Below are 24,085 nucleotides of genomic sequence, written 5' to 3' on the forward strand. Positions count from 1 at the left end.
ACATAGCTCACTCCAACGAACCAAGGAAGAATTAGAACCAACAAACAACAAGAGAAACCCCCCCATAATGCTGACAAGGGAGAGGTGATAGGTACACTGAAACTGAATTCCAAGAAAAACTACATGACGAAGAACCAAGAACATCGAGAGTGCAGCAAAAAGTACAAACACATATAAAGGCTAGTGTCGTGGAAGGAACACTTACTTGGCACACATCACAAGACTAATGTCATGGAAGGAACACTCACTTGACAAAGGTAGATGGCAAACAAAGGAAAACATCAAATCCCCCCATGGCACTTTATAATGGAGTGCGAGTACAATAAGACACAAGATGTGCAAGATCTCGATTGTAGTACCCCAACTCGTTTGAACTATTAGACTCATATTTTATTATGTTTACTTTTAGTGGATACATTACCATGATGTGGTTTTTAGATTTATATAACTTTATTTCATGCTTTATCTAGATATGAGATTCATAATTTATTTGCAGTATATCAGTACTTGTGATTTATGGCATTTTATGGATTATTGCTATTTATTGACACTTTACTTTATCTATGCAATGTGTAATTATATGTTGTGTGTCTGCGAATGTATTGGATGCAAGGGGACGATTTTCCTTCATTCATTTTGATGAGACTGGGAACATCGCGATTCTCCTTCATCAGTGTGTATGTCGTGTCTTCTATATTGTATATATGCATGTGTGGTTCGGTGATGCAGGATATTGTAGGTACAAGTACCAGGTAGGTACGGGGTATCGTCTCCACCTGGCTTCATAGGTCTGATCGTGCCTTATATTTTCTGATGGAAGTGGAGGAGGTAGTAGTTGACCCTATTTTACTCAGCTACACTCTTGTGAGTGTCATCAGTTGGTCATCCTGTCAGTTGTCTGGCCTTCGTATTTTGTCATTTGATCTTCTTATGAGTCCTTGCTTTGATTTGCTTAGTTGTGTGTTTAGTGGTTTTAATTAATTAATTAAATTTATGGAATTATCCCATAATTGGTATTTTTGGAATGTTATATTTTATGCATTGAGATTATAAATTTAATTAATTAAAAGAAATTATTAAATTAAGTTGCAAGTTGCATGATATTAGAAATATATTTTATTTAAATTTTAGTGAAAAATAAATTAGTTTAATTTCATTTATTGTTTCCCAGAATTTTGAATAAAAAAAAGAATAAATGAATAAAAGAATTAATTAGAATTAAAGTATTGCTTTAATTTCTTTATTTAGAAAATTAATTAATTTTGCTTGAGAAAATAAAAGAAAGAAAAATGATTTTTAATTATTGCGTGTGAACTTATTTCTTTGTTAAGAAATTAGAAAAGAAAATAAAAATAAAATTGCTTTTATTACTAAAATTAAAATATTAGGGTTTTGGAGGAAAAAAAATATGCAACCTAAAATTTTAGTTTAAAAAGGGAATAGGTCTTCATTTTAGGGGTGACATAGGAAACAGGTCAGGGAATTTAGAAAAAGAGAAATTTATTTGGAAGCTTGTTGAAGGATTAGGGCTCTTCTACAAAATTCTTCCAGGAAAGCTATACTAGGTTGGGTGGCTTCTTTGATTATTGTTTTAAAGAAAATATTTTATTTCTTTCTTCTTTCTAAATGGCGTGTGTGTTAAAATGTTTGTCAAATCTAAAATCCTATCTAATTATTTCTTGTTCTTGGCTAAAGTCCATTTCTAAAATTAGTTCTAGTTTATGGAAAAAAGTTATTTCCTGGGTGTTTGTAGATTAAAATCTAAAATTTTGAAAAGATTGGGAAAAGTTAATATGACAAATTTTGCCAAGATTTTTATTGTGCATAAAAATTGCAAGATTTGGGAGGAATGGGATTTACCAGAGAAAATATTCCCTATTGTTTGATTTTTGTTTCGATATTTGGCTATGGAAGTCATTTTTAATATTTGTGTATCTTTGTGGAATTATTTAGTTATTATAAAAATAAATTTAATCATTAATTAAATTTATTGTGTTATTAAAAGTTAAGGGAAATTATTTTATTATATTATTTTGGAGAAATTATGTATTAATTTAATTTCCTTGTAAATAAATTTGGTTGGAAATAAATTTTGGTTGAAAATAGAATTTACTAGTTTTTGGTTTATTATATTTAAAAAGAAAAACATTAAAAAAAAAAAGAAAATTAAAAAAAAATTAAGTAAAAAAAATAATAAAAAAATGAAAAATAATAATAAGAAATAAATAAATAAAATTAAAAAAAAATAAATTAATTAAAAAATAAATAAATAAATAAAATAATAATAATATTATATATATGTTTATATAGTATTTTCTGTGGTTTTAATTATGTTATTTTGGAAATGAAGGATATTTCAAATTAAATCATCTTTTTATTATATATTTTAATGTGATATAATTATATAATATTATATTCGTAGAATATATATATTTATGTAATTATATTATATTATTATATATAATTTAAAATTTGAAATTTAATTTAGATTATTGATACAATCTAATCGGGTTTATTTGTAAAGTAATTATGAACATATAATTAGGGGGTTAATTTTTATGTGATTTTATTTAACCTTATTGGACAAATGACAACATGGATTCCCTTGTATTAATATAGTTGTATTTTCTTATTTTCTGGAAAATCTTTAATTGCAAGTATTTTATGCTTTTGGCTGTTTTGAGAAAAAATTATTTGTATTAGATTCTTGTGTAAATGGTGTTTGCAGTCAAGCTTAATTTCATTGCAATTCTGGTTGAGTTGTCATTGTGTCCTATGTTGTTATATCTTCTTGGTCAGGTGTTGTTGTATAACCCCATTGATGTGAGCCACTATGTGTTTTGTCTAAATGGTCAATCTTAGGTTAGTGATTGTGTATCCTTCACTTGTGGTTTGTTAGGATTAGTTATGGATGTCTGTTTCACCATAGAGTTCTCATAGAAAGACCTTTCTTGTTAGTGTCCTATGAGAGAGAGTGGCTTTCGAGCAGGGGTCATGTCCGAAGTGGATGACAGGATAACTCGTCGAAAGTCAGTTAAAAAGTGATAACATAATAATTGAATTGGTACAGGTAAATATTAAATAAGATAATGTGTCTCGTGCATAGGTGAGTGCTAGTACAGGGCTCATAATTTTGCGAGAAGACTCGAAATGGCAAACATACCACCTTGTCTTCACGAAAGGATTGGTAGGGTCCGCATGAGACGTAGTTGGAATCAGAGGTTCAAGAGAGGTTACCAGGATAACCTAGGATGGGGGCCGGGACCTATGGAGGCTATACCATGGTATCCATCTTAAGCTATGTGATGACACTCTCTCCTTAGAGTCACATGGATGTTTGTGGAGTCTTGTAGTTCTTTTGTACTTGTCTTACTTTGTTTGCTTGAGGGTTTTCTACTATCTCCTAGCACAGTGGGGTGGTTCCATTTCAGGATCACATGGTCGGGTGGTAGTGCCACTTCCCATCGGATGTTCTGGATGGTATCTTCAGGTGAGGAAAGGCTTCGCTGGTGTTTCTTGGTTCATGGTTTATGTACCAACTCTTGTTCATGATCATTGTTCAATTAAGACCTTGTGGTCATTGTATCAAACTTTTATGTAACCTTGATATTGTAACTTTGTAATCTGTGGTGTTATTGGAAGCCATGTATTTATGGATATTGTAATATTATGTCAGTGGAATGTATGTTAATTCAGTTGCTTTAATCTTTTGTATAAACGGTTTATGGATAGATAAATGCATTAGAGTACTTTGATTCTTTCATTATGGAATTTAGATGTATCTTTAGTTTTAAACTTAAGCATTTAATTTTCCTAATTAGATGAACAATTGGATTCACCATGGTGTTAATATAATCTACGAATTAATCTTCGTTGGTAACCCTTAGGAAATCATCTGTTAGACTTCTGCCATGTTATTAAATATGCTATTGTTATAATTGATGCACTTAATCTTTAAAAAAAAAAATATTACACCCTTTTAGTTTCCTAGTTGTGTTGTTTTCCTTTAAGGTTTTTGGCGGGGCATTTCATCGAGCATGCAAGGCATAGTGGCACTTTATCTCAATGCATTTGTAAAAAGGAAAATGCTTACAAAATGATGTATACAATGCTCAAAGAAGACAAAAGGATGGAAATACATGAATAACAACCAAAAACAAGTCATCCCATGCAAATGAGAAGCTTCCACGATCTCACATGTCTAAGTAATTCACCAGACTGTGAAAACACAAAAAGTTGAATAAAATGTACCTGGAATAAAATCTAAAAAAAGTGCATAGATGGTTGTGAAGAGAATTGAAACACTGTCCCAATGCCGGTGGAATCACAAAGAACAGAGAAACTAGCGAAAAGATATGAGCTTGGGAATGAAAACAACACCTTTGGCTTCTGATGCAGGGACTTTGCGGGGTCATAACTTTTGACTTAGTCATCCGATTGGGCTGAAATTTTACGTGGATGTGTATCTTGAGGAGTTGATTAGATTGTCTATAGAACCTAGTTTAGTAGGGCCTCCAAAAATTCAAATTTTCAGGGTCGGATTCCTTCATCTAAGGCCTCAAAATTGGCTTTTACTTTCTTTTTTGGTTTTTTAGAAAGTTGGTTTTTTAGTTAATTTTGAGCTCGTAATCTTTATGAGATTAGAAAGTTGTTTTTTTGTGTCGTAGGAATGTTTTTAATATTTCTAGAAGATTTTGTGATTTTTGGGATAGATTTGAAAATTTTCATAAATGGCAATTTTTGGATTTTGTAAAAATCTGCCCAAAAAGGAAATTTTTGGTGATTGTTTAAAATAGGGACTTTTTCATTGTAATTGTAGAATGGTTAGATTTACAGAAGAATAATGAAGAATAATTGATCCAGACTTGTGTTTATTTCTGATTATTCTTTGTTATATTGGTTATGTTTTAACTGGCTACATCAACTTCAAATGGCAATAGAATGTACCAATAGAAAAACTAGGTGATGAAACCCATAAATCTGGAAAATAGACAAAACCATCTTTTCAACGATATCTCATTTTCCAAAAAATGATATCATATGCCCAAGTTATGGCCAAATGAAAAAAAAACCCTCTTTTAGGGCACACAAAGGGTCTCAAGGGCCATGTATAGTTGTCCGTACCGCTGACATCAACATGACATCATGCTGACATTAGTGAAATATTTTGAGAATATTCCCTCTCTATCGAAAAAAATCCGTCCACTGGAAAACATAGCCAAAAAAAAAATCCGGTGCCTGAAAAATCCTTCTGCCTGCAAAAAAAATTCGTTGCTTGAAAAACTCGTCGGAAAACGTCGGCAAAGGCCAGAAAACGTCGGTGGGGGCATAGAGGTGGCATGGGTCAGTGGCGGTGGGTAGGAGGTAGCTGTCGGGAGGTGGTTGGTGGGGGTAGGGAGGAGGTGACGACCGGGAGGCGGCAGGCAGGAGGTGGCAGCCGGGAGGGCGGCTGCAAGGGTCGTCACGGGCGGGGACCGGAGCAGGTGGTGGCACCAAGGCATGGGTGGGGGTCAGAGCAGGTGATGATGGCTGGAAGACAAGATCCGCTGGTGGGGGAGCAGGGTCCACGACCTGCTGCGAGCTGTACAGACTTGCAAAGGCCGCTGACCCCCCCCTTTTTGTACTATTTAAAAAAAAATGAAACCCTTTTAAATTTTTATTTTTATTTTTTAAATTTTTTTGTTGCATTCGGCTTGGGTATGCCATTAAACTGCTATTTTTTTATTTTTTTCTCAAAATTCGTGCTGAGGAAAGGGTAAAAAACAAAAAAAAAAATTCAGAGCCAAAGTTGTCCAAATTGGACAAATTTGATATGAAAATGGGGGGTTTTGGGTGTTTTGAGCTCAACAATGAGATCTGTTTGAGCTGAAAATGCCCAAAAACAAAAAAGTACCCCATATCCAAATAAAAGGCTGTAAAAAATTTGAAACCCTAACACCCAAAAAATCTTCTAACAAATTAGGAACACGTAGCAATAGATGTAGGCTCTGATACCATGAAGAAGTTGAGAAATATAACTTCAGAGATCCCAAGAACACTTGCAAGAAAAATACCTACCACAAGAGAAAAATGGAGGTAAAAAAGCAATAATAGCTCTGAAGAAAAAGATTATCATTTAGAGAGGGAATTAAAAAAGAAAATATGATACAATCCTTATAAAAGGAGAATAAGCAACCCTAAAGTTGTGCAACCCTAAAGAAACCCTAAAGAGATAAAATGTATTTAATAATTAGAATAATCATTAAATACCTACAATATTATTAAATGCCTAAGTTTAGCTTAAGCGTAGAGTATAATAGACTAATAATTAAATACATAATTATTAGCCACAACATGATAACTCTAACAGTATCTATACACATTGACATATACTAGGACCACCCATTGGTATTAATTCATCATTTATTTGATCATTCTTACCATATTCCTTTGACATTTACCTTTATCTTTCTTAGACTAGGAGATAGAGTTTTGACAAATATTTGATTTGACATGTACATTCATGATCATATTTTAAAGGCATATACAGGCTTTCAAGTTTGACCATCAACATCATTCATATTATTAGTCATTACTAGAATTTATCAAGCACTCAAGGTTATATTATTTAATTATTGCACTATGACTATTTGATCCCACAATAGTCTACCCCACATTTTGTTCTAAATTATGGGATGTGCAAAATCGTCATCTTCAATATTTTTTAATTAAAGAAAAAAAATAAAAATTCAAGAGTTTATGGATGATGTAAAATAATGAGTTGTGGAATTTTATACATAGATTCACATCATATTATTTTAAGTTTTTAAATGAGAATTTATATCATTTTTTGTTTTATTTTTCAATCAATTTATACTCTTTTATATTTTATAAACTAATATTATTCCATATCACAAAAATTTCATTACAATTTTTTTTTTGACGATTTATTGAATTAAACCACTAACTCTAATGTCTTATGCACAAATATTTATTCACCATTATGCAATTTTAAAAAAAGTTCCCAACAAAATTTATTGTTTTACCTACTGTCTCAAATAAAGGTCAATATTTGTTTTGTAATGGACCTAAATTTATTATAAAACTAATATAAATGTATAATATTAAAAAATACATAATTCATATTAGAAGTTTTAGAAAGATAATTTACTAAGGGCTACATACTTACAAAATTGTATTTCTAAATCATTTCATTTGATCCTCCAAAAGTTGAAGAAAAAATATTTTTTGTAAGCATTTTGATAGGTGTGAAAGAGACTCTATTGAGAGTTTGATTTACGTATAATTAAGTTCTCTCCAAGAGGGTTTTATTTAACCCCCATTACCCCTTACGTGGAACCCATCTAGACTTAAATAATTGGTTTTTCTAAAAAAAAGGTGATTTTAGACAAAAAAAAAGATATCCCACAAGTGTGACACACCATTATAGGATGAAATACAATGTCTTTATGTCAATACATCCTTCAATTCACATTGGGGACAATTTTGAATACCCTTTTTATTTTTGAACTGTCATTTCCATATCATTTGACACAAGGGGAATAATTCCTTTCCCCAACACATTTTTGTGCCTTGTCTCATTATGAAAGTAGTGCATTACTGGATAAATTATTGATCATGCAAAAATATAATAAAGATAGAGAAGGATTAGTTTTCATTTCGGAAAATGCTCAAATTAGAATGACAAAGGCAAAGGCAAAGAGGAGAAGGTGGAAGATGAAAAGAAACCTGAAGATACAAACAAGGTTCAAAATCAAAGAATTGCTACAAGAAGACTTTCGGTCCGACAACCAAATGCTCAAAGGTAACCATCATTCAATGGTTATTGTTTTCATTGCAATAGTTTTGGACAGGCTATAGAATGCAGGTGCAAAATGATAGTTCTGATACTTAATATAAGTACAGATCTAATAGCCAACAAGATGAGAGGGGGGGGTGAATCATACAAACTCAATCATTCATAAAAACATTAGATTCAACCTCGGTAACATATACTTCAGTAATATAACCAAAACTGTTAAACATACAAACTCAAAAGCATATAAACATCATAAACCTCATAACACCAGATTTAACATGGAAACCCAAATAGGGAAAAACCACTGTGGGATTTCGGACCCACTAAGAAATATACTCTTCTAGAGTATGCTCGGTTAAAAGCAAATCTTGTTAAAGATTACAAACACATTGCTAGATGTGACCCGATTAAGGGATTTCCCTCAGATCTGTTGGATCTTCACCTTGTTACAAGTGACCTTGTTAAAGGATTTCAAACACTCAATCAGAATGTCACCTTGCTAGAGGGTTTTACAAATAAGACTATTAAGTCCACTCGGTTAAGAGATTTTCTGTCACTTTCACAAAATAACAGTAATAAAAATCTATCTACAACTTCACATCTAAAATGCTAAAGCAGATTCCTATTTGTTCAATACAATCTAGACATAGAACTAATCTTGTCTATCTATTGGGCTTCTATACTCTATTATTCTAACAGGTCTTCAAGCTTCTGTGCTCGGTAATCACTATGTAGCATCCTTGTGCATACACTTGCCCGCATACATTGTTTATCAATAGTTTCCTATTTATAAACAATTAGGTAATCGCTTACTCTCCTTGATCACATTTCCCATGATCAATCATAGCCATCAGATCTTCAATCTTGTCTAGGTTCAATGCATCTTTTGATTTGAAAATGTTTTACCCTGCCTTTGAACTTGCATATATTTCTTGGAACTTGTGCTAGGGTATTGCGGTTCAATCTGAGCTGTAGATCTCTATGCCGACTTTTCTTTGCCTTAGATTCGTTAACAAACTTCATTCACAACTCACCAATCATTTAATCAGTTCCAGCTCATCAGCTTCCTTCATTAAATAATGCATGTAAACATTTAATGCATTTTGTTATAGCTCGGTTACAACTCGATAACAACTCGGTAAATACTAAACTTCACTCGGTAGACATTCTGCCTTCATTAACCAAGCGATAACCTTAGGGTTTACCAACTAGATTCTTTGTTTGATAACATAGTGAAGTATTAACCTTTACAATTTACAACATATGTATGATGTTAAAACAATCTAAAACATCATGATCTCATCATTTTCTGACTCGATACTAGTTGCCCATTGAATACCTTATTCATCCCCTTATTCATCATATTTTTTTCTGTGTCTTTTACTGACATCTATATATTCTTCATATCATACTTCTCAAGATATGGCAACATCATACTGAATTAGAAAATCAATTTCTTGACATCAATGACAAAATAATAATATCAAGACAGTAAACATCCTTAATCAGTTATATCCATAATCATCAACAACCTTCTCAACATCCTTATGAAATGCCAACAATCTTTCATTGTCTGTTATAATGCAATATTGCCAACAATCTCCCCCTTTGGCATTGATGGAAAACCAGTTGATTTGACCTTAATAGATTCAGATTGTTGTGATTCTGAAATGCTGAAATGCTCTCCCCCATACATTAGACTTCTCTTGTTTTCAGTCTTCTTTCCAATCTCTAGTCTGCTCAGTTTTCTTTTAGTCTTCTCCCCTAATAGGTCTTCTTCCTCTATATTAGTCTTCTCCCCCTTTGTAGGTCTTCTCCCCCTTTGACAACAATGCCAAAAAGTAAAGAACTAAAACATAATTTCTTTCTGTAAGAAGTTATTTCCTACTATTGTGTATCAACTGAGTCTCGGTCAGAGCATTTTGTCTTCAATTCCTGTTCCTTGTATTGTTTCCTATATTATTTCCTGTACACCTTTAGAAAACATCCTAAAGTGTATAAATCAGCATCAACTCCTTAAAGATATTCAATAGAGTCATCGGATTGATGCTTTCACCAAACTCGGTCAGTGAGTAGAAGATAGGGGTAGGACCCCTAACTTACTTTTGAGATATTCAAAAATGTCCCTTGGTAGTGGCTTGGTGAAGATATCTGCTATTTGTTCCTTTGTCCTAACATACTCCAACACCACTTTCTTCTCTTGAGCTTCTTCTCTAAGATAATGATATTTGATAGATATGTGCTTTGTCTTAGAGTGCATAACAGGATTCTTTGAAATATTAATGGAACTAGTATTGTCACAGAATATAGTTATTGGCTCGGTAACTTTCTCATTTATACCTTCTAACAGTTGTTTGATCCATGCAATGTTGGTACAATTCAATGCTACAACAATGTATTCAGCTTCTGTTGTTGACTACTAAGCCAACTCACTAGTCTTTCTCCTAAAAAGAAATCTCCTCAACTTGTGCTTTTTCTGTCATCAATGTTGCCTACCCAATCAACATCAGTATAAACTTTTAAATCAAAATTATTTCCTTTCTGATACTAAGCCATAATCCTCAGTGCCTTTCAAGTATCTAAAAATTCTTTTGATTGCTGTCATGTGTGTTTCCTTAGGATCTGCAGAGAATCTTGCAACTATACCTACTGCATGTGCTATATCTGGTCTATTGTGAACAACATATTGTATCTTTCCAATCATGGATGGGTAAAGTGTCTCATCAATAGATGCAAATTCATCATTCTTTGACAATTTACAGTTGGTAGTCATAGGAGTACTTACTGGTTTCGAATCCTCCATTCCAAATTTCTTCAAAATTTCCTTTATGTACTTGGATTGAGTAATGAAAATCTCATTTTTCATTTGTAGTATCTATAAACCTATAAAATACTTTATCTCACTGATTAATGACATCTCAAATTCTTTGCTCATTTCATTTCCAAAGTTCTTGCATAAAGAGTCATTTCCACAAAATCTAATATCATCAACAAATATGGCTGAGATCAGTATTCCATTTTAATCATCATGTACATGTTGTTGTTCTCACTTGTCCTTATAAAACCAATCTTAATCAAATAAGAGTGCAATCTTTCATACCATGCTCTAGGTGCTTGTTTCAAACCATATAAAGCTTTGTTCAATTTACATACCTGATCTTTATTAGCGTCTTCAACAAAACCTTCAGGTTGTTCAATGAAAACTTCTTCTTCTAATATTCCATTCAGAAATGCAGATTTGACATCCATTTGATATACCTTGAAGTTTTTGAAAGAAGCATAGGCCAACAATGTTCTTACTCCTTCAAGTATAGCAACAGGTGCAAAAGTTTCACCATAATCAATTCCTTCTTCTTGAGCATAACCTTTGCAAACTAGTCTTTCTTTGTTTCAAATGACCTCTCCTTTTACATTTAGCTGGTAGAAGGGTTCTTAACAACTTACTTGTTATATCATTTTCTTCAATAGTTCCACCTGCTCCTTTGATTTGATTGACAATCTCCTTTAGTCTTGTATTGTATTGAGTTATGTTCTCACCTTCATTCATCCTCATAGATTCAAGTTGTCCTCTTAGACTATCTACTTTTGCTCTTTGAACATGTTCATCCCCTCCATATACTGATATGAGCTTATCCCACATTGCCTTTGCATCATTACAACCTTCTAGATCATTAAACTCTAAGTCGGTCAATGTGGATGTTATTTCAATCATTGCTTGAATATGTTCTTGCTTCGCCTTTATCTCTTCCATAGTTAATGGATAGGTGCTCGGTGTAACAAAATCATTCTCCAGATAGTATACAACATATTCTCCAACTCCTGATAGATGTAGCTTCATCCTTCTCTGCCATGTAGAGAAAATTGACTTGTTCAACTTTGGTGCATCCCTCTTATACATCTTTGGATCTTTAACTCAAGTGCCTTTAAACTTTCCTTCCAGATTCCAAAGCTCTGATACCAATTGATAGTTCTGATACTTAATATAAGTACAGATCCAATAGGCAATAAGATGAGAGGGGGGGGGGTGAATCATACAAACTTAATCATCCATAAAAACATCAGATTCAACCTCGGTAACATATACTTTAGTAATATAACCAAAACTATTAAACATACAAACTCAAAAGCATATAAACATCATAAACCTCATAACACCAAATTTAACGTGGAAACCCAAATAGGAAAAAACCACTGTGGGATTTCGGACCCACTAAGAAATATACTCTTCTAGAGTATGCTTGGTTAAAAGCAAATCCTATTAAAGATTACAAACACATTGCTAGATGTGACTCGGTTAAGGGATTTCCCTCAGATCTGTTAGAATCTTCACCTTGTTAGAAGTGACCTTGTTAAAGGATTTCAAGCACTCAATCAGAATGTCACCTTGCTAGAGGGTTTTACAAATAAGACTGTTAAGTCCACTCGGTTAAGAGATTTTCTGTCACTTTCACAAAATAACAGTAATAAAAATCCATCCGCAACTTCACATCTAAAATGCTAAAGCAGATTCCTATTTGTTTAATACAATCTAGACATAGAACTAATCTTGTCTATCTGTTGGGCTTCTATACTCTGTTATTCTAATAGGTCTTCAAGCTTCCGTGCTCGGTAGTCACTATGTAGCATCCCTATGCATACACTTGCCCACATGCATTGTTTATCAACAGTTTCCTATTTATAAAAAATTAGGTAACCACTTAATCTCCTTGATCACATTTCCCATGATCAATCATAGCAATCAGATCTTCAATCTTGTCCAGGTTCAATGCATCTTTCGATCTGAAAATGTTTTACTCCACCTTGGAACTTGCATATATTTCTTGGAACTTGTGCTAGGGTATTGCAGGTCAATCTAAGTTGTAGATATTTATGCCGACTTTCCTTTGCCTTAGATTCGTTAACAAACTTCATTCACAGCTCACCAATCATTTAATTAGTTCTAGCTCATCAGCTTCCTTTATTAAATAATGCATGTAAACATTTAATGCATTCTGTTATAGCTCGGTTACAACTCGGTAACAACTCGGTAAATACTAAAATTCACTTGGTAGACATTCTGCCTTCATTAACCGATAGCGATAACCTTAGGGTTTACCGACTAGGTTCTTTGTTTGATAACATAGTGTAGTATTAACCTTTAAAATTTACAACATATGTATGATGTTAAAACAATCTAAAACATCATGATCTCATCATTGTCTGACTCAATACTAGCTGCCCATTGAATACCTTATTCATCATATTTTTTTCTGTGTCTTTTAGCGACATCTATATATTCTTCATATCATACTTCTCAAGATATGGCAACATCATACTGAATTAGAAAATCAATTTCTCGACATCAATGACAAAATAATAATATCAAGACAGTAAACATCCTTAATCAGTTATATCCATAATCATCAACAACCTTCTCAATATCCTTATGAAATGCCAACAATCTTTCATTGTTTGTTATAATGCAATATTGCCAACACAAAATAAATCAAAATACTCAATGCTTTAATTGTAAGAGTTTTGGACACAAGGCTAGTAACATCAGTAATCAAGTTATGAATAGAAGCTATAGACCATTTGTGAATGGAGTGAATGGATCACTTATGAATATGATGAATAAAACCTTTCATGTTTATTGTCACCTATGCTATGGTTTTGGTAATAAATCCAATCAATGTAGATCTAGAACAACTTAATGAATTTAGGACAAAGGAATATCAACTGTTACAATTGCAACAAGTTTGGACATTTTGCTAATAGTTGCAGGAATGTGATTGCTCTGGCAGAAAAAAATGAACCAAAGAAGAAGAACGAATGTGTCTGTTGTGCCAAAGTCTGATACAGATGCTTCATCCTCCAGAAATTGATCCGATAGCTTTGGCTTAGGGGGAGCTTCAAAGAAAATCTATTTGTCTCCCCCGCCAAAGAGATACATGCTATGGATTCAACATGTTAATGTTGATATTGGGTTTAGTGTGCTCTGATAAATTGCATATGCAGAAGTACAAATGATGGTGTCATTGTGACAAGACAATCTTTAGCGGTAGAACCCTAGGCATATCAAACAAGTTAAATATTTAATTTTGTGATCATTTTGACATTGTGTGTTGAAGAGTCTAAAGAGAAAGAGAAGTTGAAGTGCAGAAGAAGAATCAAAGTAGGGTTAGCACAAAAGAGGTATTTTTACATCCTTTCCTATGGAATCCAAGATGATAGTAATGTGTGAATAATGTAATATCATTCAGGTAGGAGATTTGGTCAATCATTGAAGATCAAACTGGGTTTATGTAAGAGGTCAAAGGCCTCTGGTATTGAGCTTAACCGGGACTGTAATCAGGGATGGTAGATGCTATCATTAGTAGTTCATTCTTCTGGATTGTTGTCCAATTATATTGAGGTGGTTATAACCTCTCTGTAGTCAGTGTGACTCCTTTGTAATGAGCAATACACTCTAGGCAATGTGCCTTCCTACATATGTAGGCCCCCTTATTGTATCACATTCTTTTTGCAGAAGTATTATTTGACTGTGGGTAGGCTTCCCACCGTGGTTTTTCCCTTTACTGGGTTTTCCATGTACAAATCATGGTGTTATGTGGTATGGTTGCATTTTGTTAACTCTTTGTTTCATTCTTTATTTTTATTGCTTACTGGTATCTGTTTCTTCTATTTCGGTATTCATTATTTATGTGCTTCGGTTAAAGGTTATAAAGTGGTTTGATTAATATAATCTGTTGACAACTGATTCACCCCCCCTCTCTGAGTTGTCCACCAATTATTCTAACAATTGGTATCAGAGCTTTGGTCCTCTCTTCTAGAAGCTTAACTGCTTGAGGTAGATTCTATGGCAACTAATACTTCAAATTCATCGGGAACTATTTTCAAAAGAGAAATCCCTAAGCTTGAAGGAACAAACTATGGGATATGGAAAATCTGAATGGAGACTCATATTAGATGTCTTGGTAAGGATATTTGGGAGATCATTGAGAAAGGATACACACCTTATGATCTGGCATCTGGCAATTCTGCTCCAGCAGACTTGGACAAAAATATTGAAAATGATTGCAGAGCTAGAGAAGCCCTCTTGTGTACACTTACTAATCAACAAATCATGGGATTGACTGATAAATTGTAAACTCTAAATGAATGTGACCCTACTGTCAAAATTGATAAACTTGATGGTTACTGGGTAAGATATGAGAACTTGAAGATGGAAGATAACGAAAGAATTGCTACATTTATGGAAAGAGTAAATCAGATTGTCATGGGAATTCAATGTTGTGGAGGATCTCTAAGTGAAGATGAAATAGTTTCTAAAGTTTTGAGAGCCCTACCACCAGCTTACAAGATGAAGGCTACTGCAATTAATGAATTGATAACAATGGCAAACACTTCAGTTAACAGAGACATTCTGATTGGGAAATTATCTGCTTTTGAACTTGAAGAATTTGGACCCTCTGGAGCTGCAAAATATGAACTTGCTTTTAATGCATCATCATCTACCAACAAAAGTGATTGGAATGTCCTATATACAAAAGAATTGAAAGATATGGGGAAAGAGGATGAAGAATTTGAACAACTTGAAGCCTTATTTTCTAGAAGAGTACCTAAAGGACCAATAGGAAGTAAGTATGAAGGAAAAGTACCTTTTAAATATTTTGCATGTAATAAGATTGGTCATTTTGCATCTAGATGTCCTAAGAGGAATGCAAGATTTGAAGAAAGAGTTAAGAAATCATTTAAGCCTAATCAGAACAAATATAGATTCAAGAAAAACAAACTCTGCTACATAGCGGATGAGGAAGGAGTAAGTGATAACTTGGATGAAGAACCAACACGTGACTCTGCTAGTGGATCCGACAATGGAAAGGAATGGGTGTTCTATGCTATAAAGAAAGATGAACTGGAACTGGTTATCAAGAATGAAGAAAAGGTCCTGACAGAAAAAGTTGAAGACAAGGATGAATGGGTAATTGATATTGGATGCTCACATCATATGACTAGAGATAAATGAAAATTTCTGTCCCTACATGAATTCAATGGCGGTCAAGTGAGATTTGGGGATGACAAAGCATGTATGATCAAAGGTAGAGGTATTATTTCTCTAGATGGTAAGCATAATACTGATAATGTTTAAAATGTAGAAGGTTTAAAGATTAATATTTTAAGTGTTGGTCAATTGGTGGACAAGGGATTCCAACTTCAGTTCAAAGATAGAAAATGTAAAATCATTAACAAAACTGGTTTGGAGATTGCAACTGGTACTCAGACTAGAGGTAATATCTTTCACTTCAACACTGGTGATAAGACATGTTTGATTTCTCATATTGATGAGAGTTGGTTATGGCATGAGGTTGTGACATGTTAATTTTGATTATATTGTTAAGATCAGTTCAACAAAGGCAGTTAGAGATATACCTAAGATTGCATAAAATTGTGGAGAGCACAAATGTGAAAGTGGATGAGCAATACAAAGATCAATCTATATCATATGATAGAGAACCGGCAGTGGAAATGATCATAACTAAACCAACAATGCCTCAATCGGTACAAGACACTGAGACAACCACACTGACACAATCAGAAAATTCAACTGTGACTGATGACAAATTAGAGAACCTAAAGTTTAGAAGACATCAAGGTATGTATGATTAAATCATTCTGAAGATCAAATCATTGGAGACAATAACAAGGGATTTATGACAAGAAGAAGACTGGCAAATGAAGAGGTGTGTCTTATTTCTCAAATTGAACAGGCCTCTATTATTGAAGCTTGTAAAGATGAATATTGGTTAAAGGCTATGGAAGATGAATTAGATCAGACAGAGAAGAATAACACTTGGACTTTAGTTCCCCGACCTAAAAATAAGAATGTTATTGGAACTAAATGGGTTTTGAGAAATAAACTAAATGAGGATGCTCAAGTTATAAGAAACAAGGCTAGACTAGTTTGTAAAGGATATTGTCAAATGGAAGGAATTGATTATGGTGAGACATTGGCACCTATAGCTAGAATTGAAGTTGTTAGACTATTTCTTGCCTATGCAACATATAAGAACTATAAGGTCTATCAAATGGATGTTAAATGTGCATTTTTGAATAGTGAACTTGAGGAAGAAGTATACATTGAGCAGCCTAATGGATTTTCACTAACAGATGACAAAGATATGGTTTTCAGGTTAAGGAAAGCATTATATGGATTGAAACAAGCTCCTAGAGCTTGGTATGCAAGGTTGGATAAATATCTTTTGAAGCTTGGTTTTACTAAGGGTAGTGGTGACAACAATTTGTATTATAAGATCATTGATGATGATGTTTTGATTATTGAAGTATTTGTTGATGATATCATTTTTGGAGGTGAAGATAAATTGTGCATGGAATTCTCTAATAATATGAAGGATGAATTTGAAATGTCTATGATTGGTGAAATGAGATTTTTCTTAGGTTTGTAGATTTCTCAAACTGACAAAGGCATTTTTATCTGTCAAAATAAGTATCTAAGAGAATTGTTGAAGAAGTTTAGTATGCATAATTCCAAACTGGTAAGTACTCCTATGGTGACAAGTGAGAAATTATCTATCAAAGACACATCTGCACTGGTAAATTTGACAAGGTATACGTATATGATTGGTGGCTTGTTATATCTAATTCAGACTAGACTGGATATTATGAATGCAATAAGTATTGTTTCAAGATATCAAAGTAATCCTAAAGAAAATCATGAATGTACAGTAGACAGGATATTCCAGTATTTGCAAGGAACAATAGAATATGGCTTATGGTATTCTAGAGATGATAACTTCACTTTATGTGCATATATAGATTCAAATTGGGCAGGAGATACTGATGACCGGAAGAGAACTTCTAGTGGAGCTTTCTTTCTTGGAAATAAATTGGTTTCATGGATCAACAAAAAATAATCATGCATTTCTTTATCTAGTGCAAAAATTGAATATGTTGCAGCAACAACTAATTGTACACAGGTCTTGTGGATGAAGAAAATGTTGAAGGATATCAAAGTAAATTGCAGTGAACTAGTAGTTATGTATTGTGATAAATCTGTAGCTATTGACATGTCTAATAATCTGGTATTTCACTCTAAGGCTAAAAACATATCAATAAAATATAACTTTATGAAGGACAAGGTGGAAGAAAAGGAAGTCAAATTGGTTTATGTGAACACTAAAGAGCAGATTGCAGATATATTCACTAAACCATTGTCTAAGGAATCATTTGAGTATTTGAGAGATAGGTTAGGGGTATCTACCCCTCCGATAGAAACTTAATTGATGGAGCAGTGCATCAGTCCGACATGCATCATCAACTTTATCCTTTGCTCCAGATTGATGTAGTGGTGCTACTACTTAGGGGGAGTAGTTAGATTTGAGATTCACAGAATTTTGATATCTATGTCATATCTTTAGCATTGATGTCAAAGGGGGAGAGATACATTATGTGAAAAATAATATGTTATATGGGAGAGATTCAGATCAATTTCAGATTGGATTGCACTCTTCAGGGGGAGTTGCTGGGATTTTTTTAGTTTTTCATTGTTATATCTTCTATGAGAAATTTTTGGCATTTCTTGGCACTTAGATGTTTTTTTTTTTCACATCTAGTGCTTCCATCAATGCCAAAATGGAAGATTGTTGGCAATATGAAGGAATTGATTATGTTTTGCACTAATGTTTTGTCATTGATGTCAACACTAGCTATTATGATTGGTTACTGACAGATAGATTTTGGTTACCGGTAGAAGAACTAGTGTTACCAGCAGAAGGGACTAATAGTTGGACACTACCAACATGTTTGGATCAATGGAATATGTTTGGTTTGATGTGTTGCATGCTTCTAGAGTATGTTTTGGTTAGTTGGTATTGACTTGGTAATCAGATGCTATCATACATTCTAGTAAGCCTATACCGGTAAGGGTTTAAGGTTTTACTGGCAGATCTTTTACTGAGAATCTTTGACACGATGCATAAGTGGTGTTGGTGCAGCTTCTATATGGAATTCAAGATGCAGAAGATGATCTTTATTCATGCCTCGACTAATTGGAGACATCGCTTTGGCATGGTGGACCCAAATTAGGTCTGGTACCTATCTAGGTTATGGACCGATATCATGTAATGTGTTCCCTACACGTTACCGAGATGATTTACGGATTGGTTAATGGTGTTTTGATCTAAAGTTGACATGGCATATCATTGTAATGTAGATGTATGTAATGATCTTATTGTAATATCTTTTAGGTGGCCGACCTAATTGGTTTAGGCCTTAGGGTTTGTATAAATTGATGTAAGATCTCATTGTAGATCATGGTCAAGGTTGTGGCAATGGAATGTAATGTGTGAATAATGTAATATCATTCAGGCAAGAGATTTGGTTGATCATTGAAGATCAAATTGGGTTTATGTAAGAGGTCAAAGGCCTTCAGTATTGAGCTTAACAGGGACTGTAATCAGGCATGTTAGATGCTATCATTGGTAGTTCATTCTTCTGGATTGTTGTCCAATTATATTGAGGTGGTTATAACCTCTCTGTAGTCAGTGTGACTCCTTTTTAATGAGAAGTATGCTCTAGGTAGTGTGCCTTATTGCATGTGCAGGCCCCCTTATTGTATCACATACTTTCTATAGAAGTATTATCTGACTGTGGGTAGGCTTCCCATTGTGGTTTTTCCCTTTACTGGGTTTTCCACTTACAAATCATGGTGTTATGTGGTATAGTTGCATTGTGTTAATTCTTTGTTTCATTCTTAAGTTTTATTGCTTACCGGTATCTGTTTTCACTATTCCGATATTCATTGTTTATGTGCTCCGATTAAAGGTTATAAAGTGGTTTGATTAATATAATCTGTTGACAAGTGATTCACCCCCCCTCTCAATTGTCTACCAGTTATTCTAACACACTGCACATCAGATGGTAAAAGAAGCCAAAGATTTCAATTTGTGTGAATTATTATGGATTCAATTGATAGATAATATCACTATGACAAAACATGATGGATATCCTTTCTGTTTTGGTTCCCTAATCATGTGCTTAATGTTTTATTTCTTAAGATCTTTACCATTGAAGGAAAATGTTATATGGAAGTCAAAAGCCCCTATTGGAAAATAAATTTATAGGTTTCTGGGCTGTTTAGTAGACAAAGATAAGACATGTAAAAATCATTTCATGACCTTAGAAGATGTGGTGTTTTGGTCTAGTACCTGGAATTGTTAGCACTCCTAAGGAGAGTTCCTCCTTCAACACAAGAAGTTTGAAGAGAACAGTTGTAGTTTTTTCTCTGAAATTGAAGAAGATGAAGAAAAGTGAAGAAAAGAAAGAAATAATTAACCTTGATGATTCAAAACCATCATAAAGAAGCTGGGGAAAATATGTCTATAGTTGAAGAACAAGAAGATGGCATGGATGAAGATGACCCTTGCATGACATCAAATACATTAAGTGTGATTGAAGAAGAGAATGGTATGAGGAAAATTGGAGATATGTGGCTTTCACGTCCATCCTATGATCAAGATAAAATTAAAGAAGTCTTAGTTTCTTATCTGCTCTAGAACAACATTACTTTAAATAATCTTGCAGATATTTTACTAGATGTCCTTTTTGAACAACTCGAAGATCGCTTGAAGCAATCACCTGAATAAATTATTGAAAAAGATGAAGTATAGGAAGCTATGGAGAAAAGGCGTGCCAGAGCATAAAAAAGATTATCAAAAAGCATAAAGGAAATGAAATAATGTGTTGAAGAAGTGGCTAGAGTGTATACGTACTATCTTCGATGGCCTGCTGCTATTGAAAATTTCAGAGCTAAAATTGACTCCATTGAGTCCGAGCTGAACTCCCTTGGTAAATCATTTGATATTTTCAATGATAAAGATGGTACATAGAGAAAAATGATATATTTTTTATAGTTTGAGCTTATATGAGTCCAAAGACAGTGAGAAGATGTAGTGAATACTTTCTAGAAAGTAAAGGAGATAGTTGAAGAAAGATTAGAACATCTTTCCAGTCTCCTTGATGAAACTAATGCTATTGACTTGCTGGTGCAGAACAACAATTTGTGTGTAAACCTAAGAATGACCGTGAGTTCTTGGAAGACCTTTGTTCCAGAACTTAAGGAGAGGTATAAGAGAATTTTCCATGTGAAGCACAATTGAAACATATTTTTTGGGGCCATAGTTTTTGGTAACTTTTTTTTTGTTGTTAACCTTTGTCCTTGGGTAAGTGCAAAAAGTTGTGTCCACTTAATGTGGAAGTTTTACACTTAGAAAAAAGGGCAAATCAAGTGGAGCACATGGGCGATGAAATGAGATCCTAATTAGCCATGAGATTGCGAGCCTAAAAATGAATTGGAATCCCGTAGGCTTCAGGATCTCGAGCCTAATTTTAGAAACAGGTTCCCATTATAAAATGAAACAGGATCCTGTTTTAAATGAAACGGGATCTAGTTTCTTAAAATATTAAATTAAAAAAAAAACGGGACTTGACTCATTTTTTCTAATTGAGATCCTGATTTCGAGTTGCTAGCAAACCTTCCAGGTAGGCCGCTTCCTGGTTTTTTTCCTAATTTTTAGTTTTTATTATATTTTTTCAATTTATAAAAGATTTTTTTTTTGTTTCAGTTAGTTCTTTTTGAAATTGTGAAAATAATATTTTTTGAATTGATTAGTTTAGGTTTTTTTTTTTTTTTCAAAAATGTTATTTTAGGTTTTAATAATCAAGAATTTTTATTATAAAATTCATTTTTTGCTTAATGAATGAAAATGAAAATAAAAACCAAAACCAAAACAAAAAAGTTCAAATGAAATAAAAAAACAAAAACAAAAATGAAAACGAAATAAAAATGAAAACAAAAATGAAAATGAAATTCAAACCCAAACCTAAGGAATGTAGAATATAATTTCAATACACACATTTAAACCTAGACATCATTCATGATCTCATTAGGACCTACATAGTCAAAATAAGACCCCTTAAGACAAGTAATTAGCTACATCCTCTACCGTCAATGAGGATAATAGTAAATTCAAGATCTCATTAGGACCCCTACTTTCAATCATGTTTGTCTAGGACCCCTTAAGACAAATTAATTATCACATGTGACCCCATGTTAAAGTTACATTCATTATCACACACATGATCTAGACTTAAGACATAATTAACATGACCCCAAGTAAGAGATTCATTATCACATGGCCCCCCTTAAACAAGTTTGAAATGTGTACCTAACACAAACAATATTTCATTAGGACCTTTAGCTGATTTATAGGACCCCTCAATTATATACTTTCAATGTAAGTACACATGATAAACGCTCTCCATATATCTAAAATTTCACTTAAATCCCTACTTCCTTATTTATATTTCTCTACCATATCTCTCCATCTCTACTCCTACCTAGCTTTATCTCTCACAAACCATCTGTATCTTTCTTGATCTCTTCATCTACCTCTACACATATATCTCTCCCTCTCCCTCCATATATACACGCCCACATATAGATACCCCCCTCTCTTTCTTCATATTTCTCCTTATTTCTCTCTCCCTCTCTCTCTCACTTCAATATTTATCTCTCTATCCCTCTCTCTTTCCTCATTCTCTCCCTCCATATATATTTCTCTATCTCTTTCTATTTTTAGTTTTATTAAATTACTATATATATATATATCTCCATCTCCCCTCTCTCTTGCATTGTAATTTTTCTTATCTCTCTCCTACTTTGTATCTCTCCTTGTCTCTATCTCTCACTCTTACACTTTCACCAGATCCCTCTCCCTTTATCTCTCATATGTATACATCCCTTCATCCATTTATCCATTTATCTATTTATCTCTCATATTGTCCTAATTAGTTAATTTCCCCTTAATCCATGTCCTAATTAGTTGAAATGATCCCCTTTTAAGTCACATGTCCTTATTTTTTGATCCCCTTAAGCCACATGTCCTAATTAGGTCCATCCCCTTCAGCCATGTCCTAATTAGTTTGAATGATCCCCTTTTAAGCCACATGTCCTATTTAGTTTGATCCCCTTAAGCCACATATCCTAATTAGGTCCATCCTCTTAAGTCATGTTCTAATTAGTTCAAATGATCCCCTTTTAAGCCACATGTCCTATTTAGTTTTATCCCCTTAAGTAACATGTCCTAATTAGGCCCATCCCCTTAAGCCATGTCCTAATTAGTTCAAATGATCCCCTTTTAAGCCACATGTCCTATTTAGTTTGATCCCCTTAAGTTGCATGTCCTAATTAGGCCCATCCCCTTGAGCCATGTCCTAATTAGTTCAAATGATCCCCTTTTAAGCCACATGTCCTATTTAATTGGATTTCCTTTAACCACAATCTAGAGAGCAATTTAAATTTTAAATGTTATTTAAAATACACATGTATGTATATGTGTGCTTGAAAGTTTCAAATTCAATGTGTACATGTGGTCAAATGTTGAATATGTTATATATGTACATGTGTGCTCAAAAGTTAAATGAACATGTTTAGTTAACATGTATCTAGATTTATCCTTATATCTCTATCTCTAGTTAGATTATACATCTAGATATATAATGTATAGTAGAGCTCAAAATACCCATCTCACATCTATGTGTGCATATCTAGATAGATCACATGGATGATTTTGACATAAATGAGTTGCTTAATCCACTGCAGGCTTCACCCCCCAGCTGATCCAACTCATGGTGCACCACCTCCACCTCCACCTCCACCTCCACCCCAGGCTCCACTTCCACCCTCTGGATCCAATAAGGCTTGATATCGAGCTAGGATAGATGAAAATGTTGGAACCATTCAAGAAAGAGTTAATGAGATCCTTAATTCCCCTACATGTCTGAGCACATGGTGCATTTTACATCGAATATGCAAAACATTCTTGATGCAGTTAGGGCCATTGATGAGGAACTTGATTCATATCATGCATGGAGAGAGGAGAGACACTGGTTCTATTATGATGACCTATCCTATAGGGACATTTTAGACTTGAAAATAACCAAAGCACACATAGCTCCATATTTTGCTGACCTCATCACAAACCTACCAATTCTTGCAAACAAATCACGCATACCAATGAGGTGGTGTATACATAAGTTGATGGCTGGTCATTTTTGGGATGAAAAGTTAATTAGGACATGCATTAAGGGGAAATTAAATAATTAGGACATGAGGCTTAAGGATACCAAACTAAATAGGACATGTGGCTTAAAAGGGGATCATTTGAACTAATTAGGACATGGTTTAAAGGGATGGGCCTAATTAAGACATGTGTCTTAAAGGGGTCA

General features: G+C 33.6%; 1 protein-coding gene across 1 annotated transcript; it reads left to right on the forward strand.

Moving 5' to 3' along the window:
• The first annotated feature begins 5,339 nt into the window (after positions 1 to 5,339).
• Positions 5,340 to 23,562, forward strand: LOC131077648 (uncharacterized). The gene is made up of 2 exons (XM_059221997.1): positions 5,340 to 5,620; positions 23,460 to 23,562. The coding sequence occupies exons 1-2, from the start codon at positions 5,340 to 5,342 to the stop codon at positions 23,560 to 23,562; spliced, it is 384 nt and encodes a 127-aa protein (XP_059077980.1).
• The last annotated feature ends 523 nt before the right edge of the window (positions 23,563 to 24,085 follow it).

Source organism: Cryptomeria japonica, chromosome 6, assembly GCF_030272615.1.
Source record: "Cryptomeria japonica chromosome 6, Sugi_1.0, whole genome shotgun sequence".
NCBI classification, from domain to species: domain Eukaryota; kingdom Viridiplantae; phylum Streptophyta; class Pinopsida; order Cupressales; family Cupressaceae; genus Cryptomeria; species Cryptomeria japonica.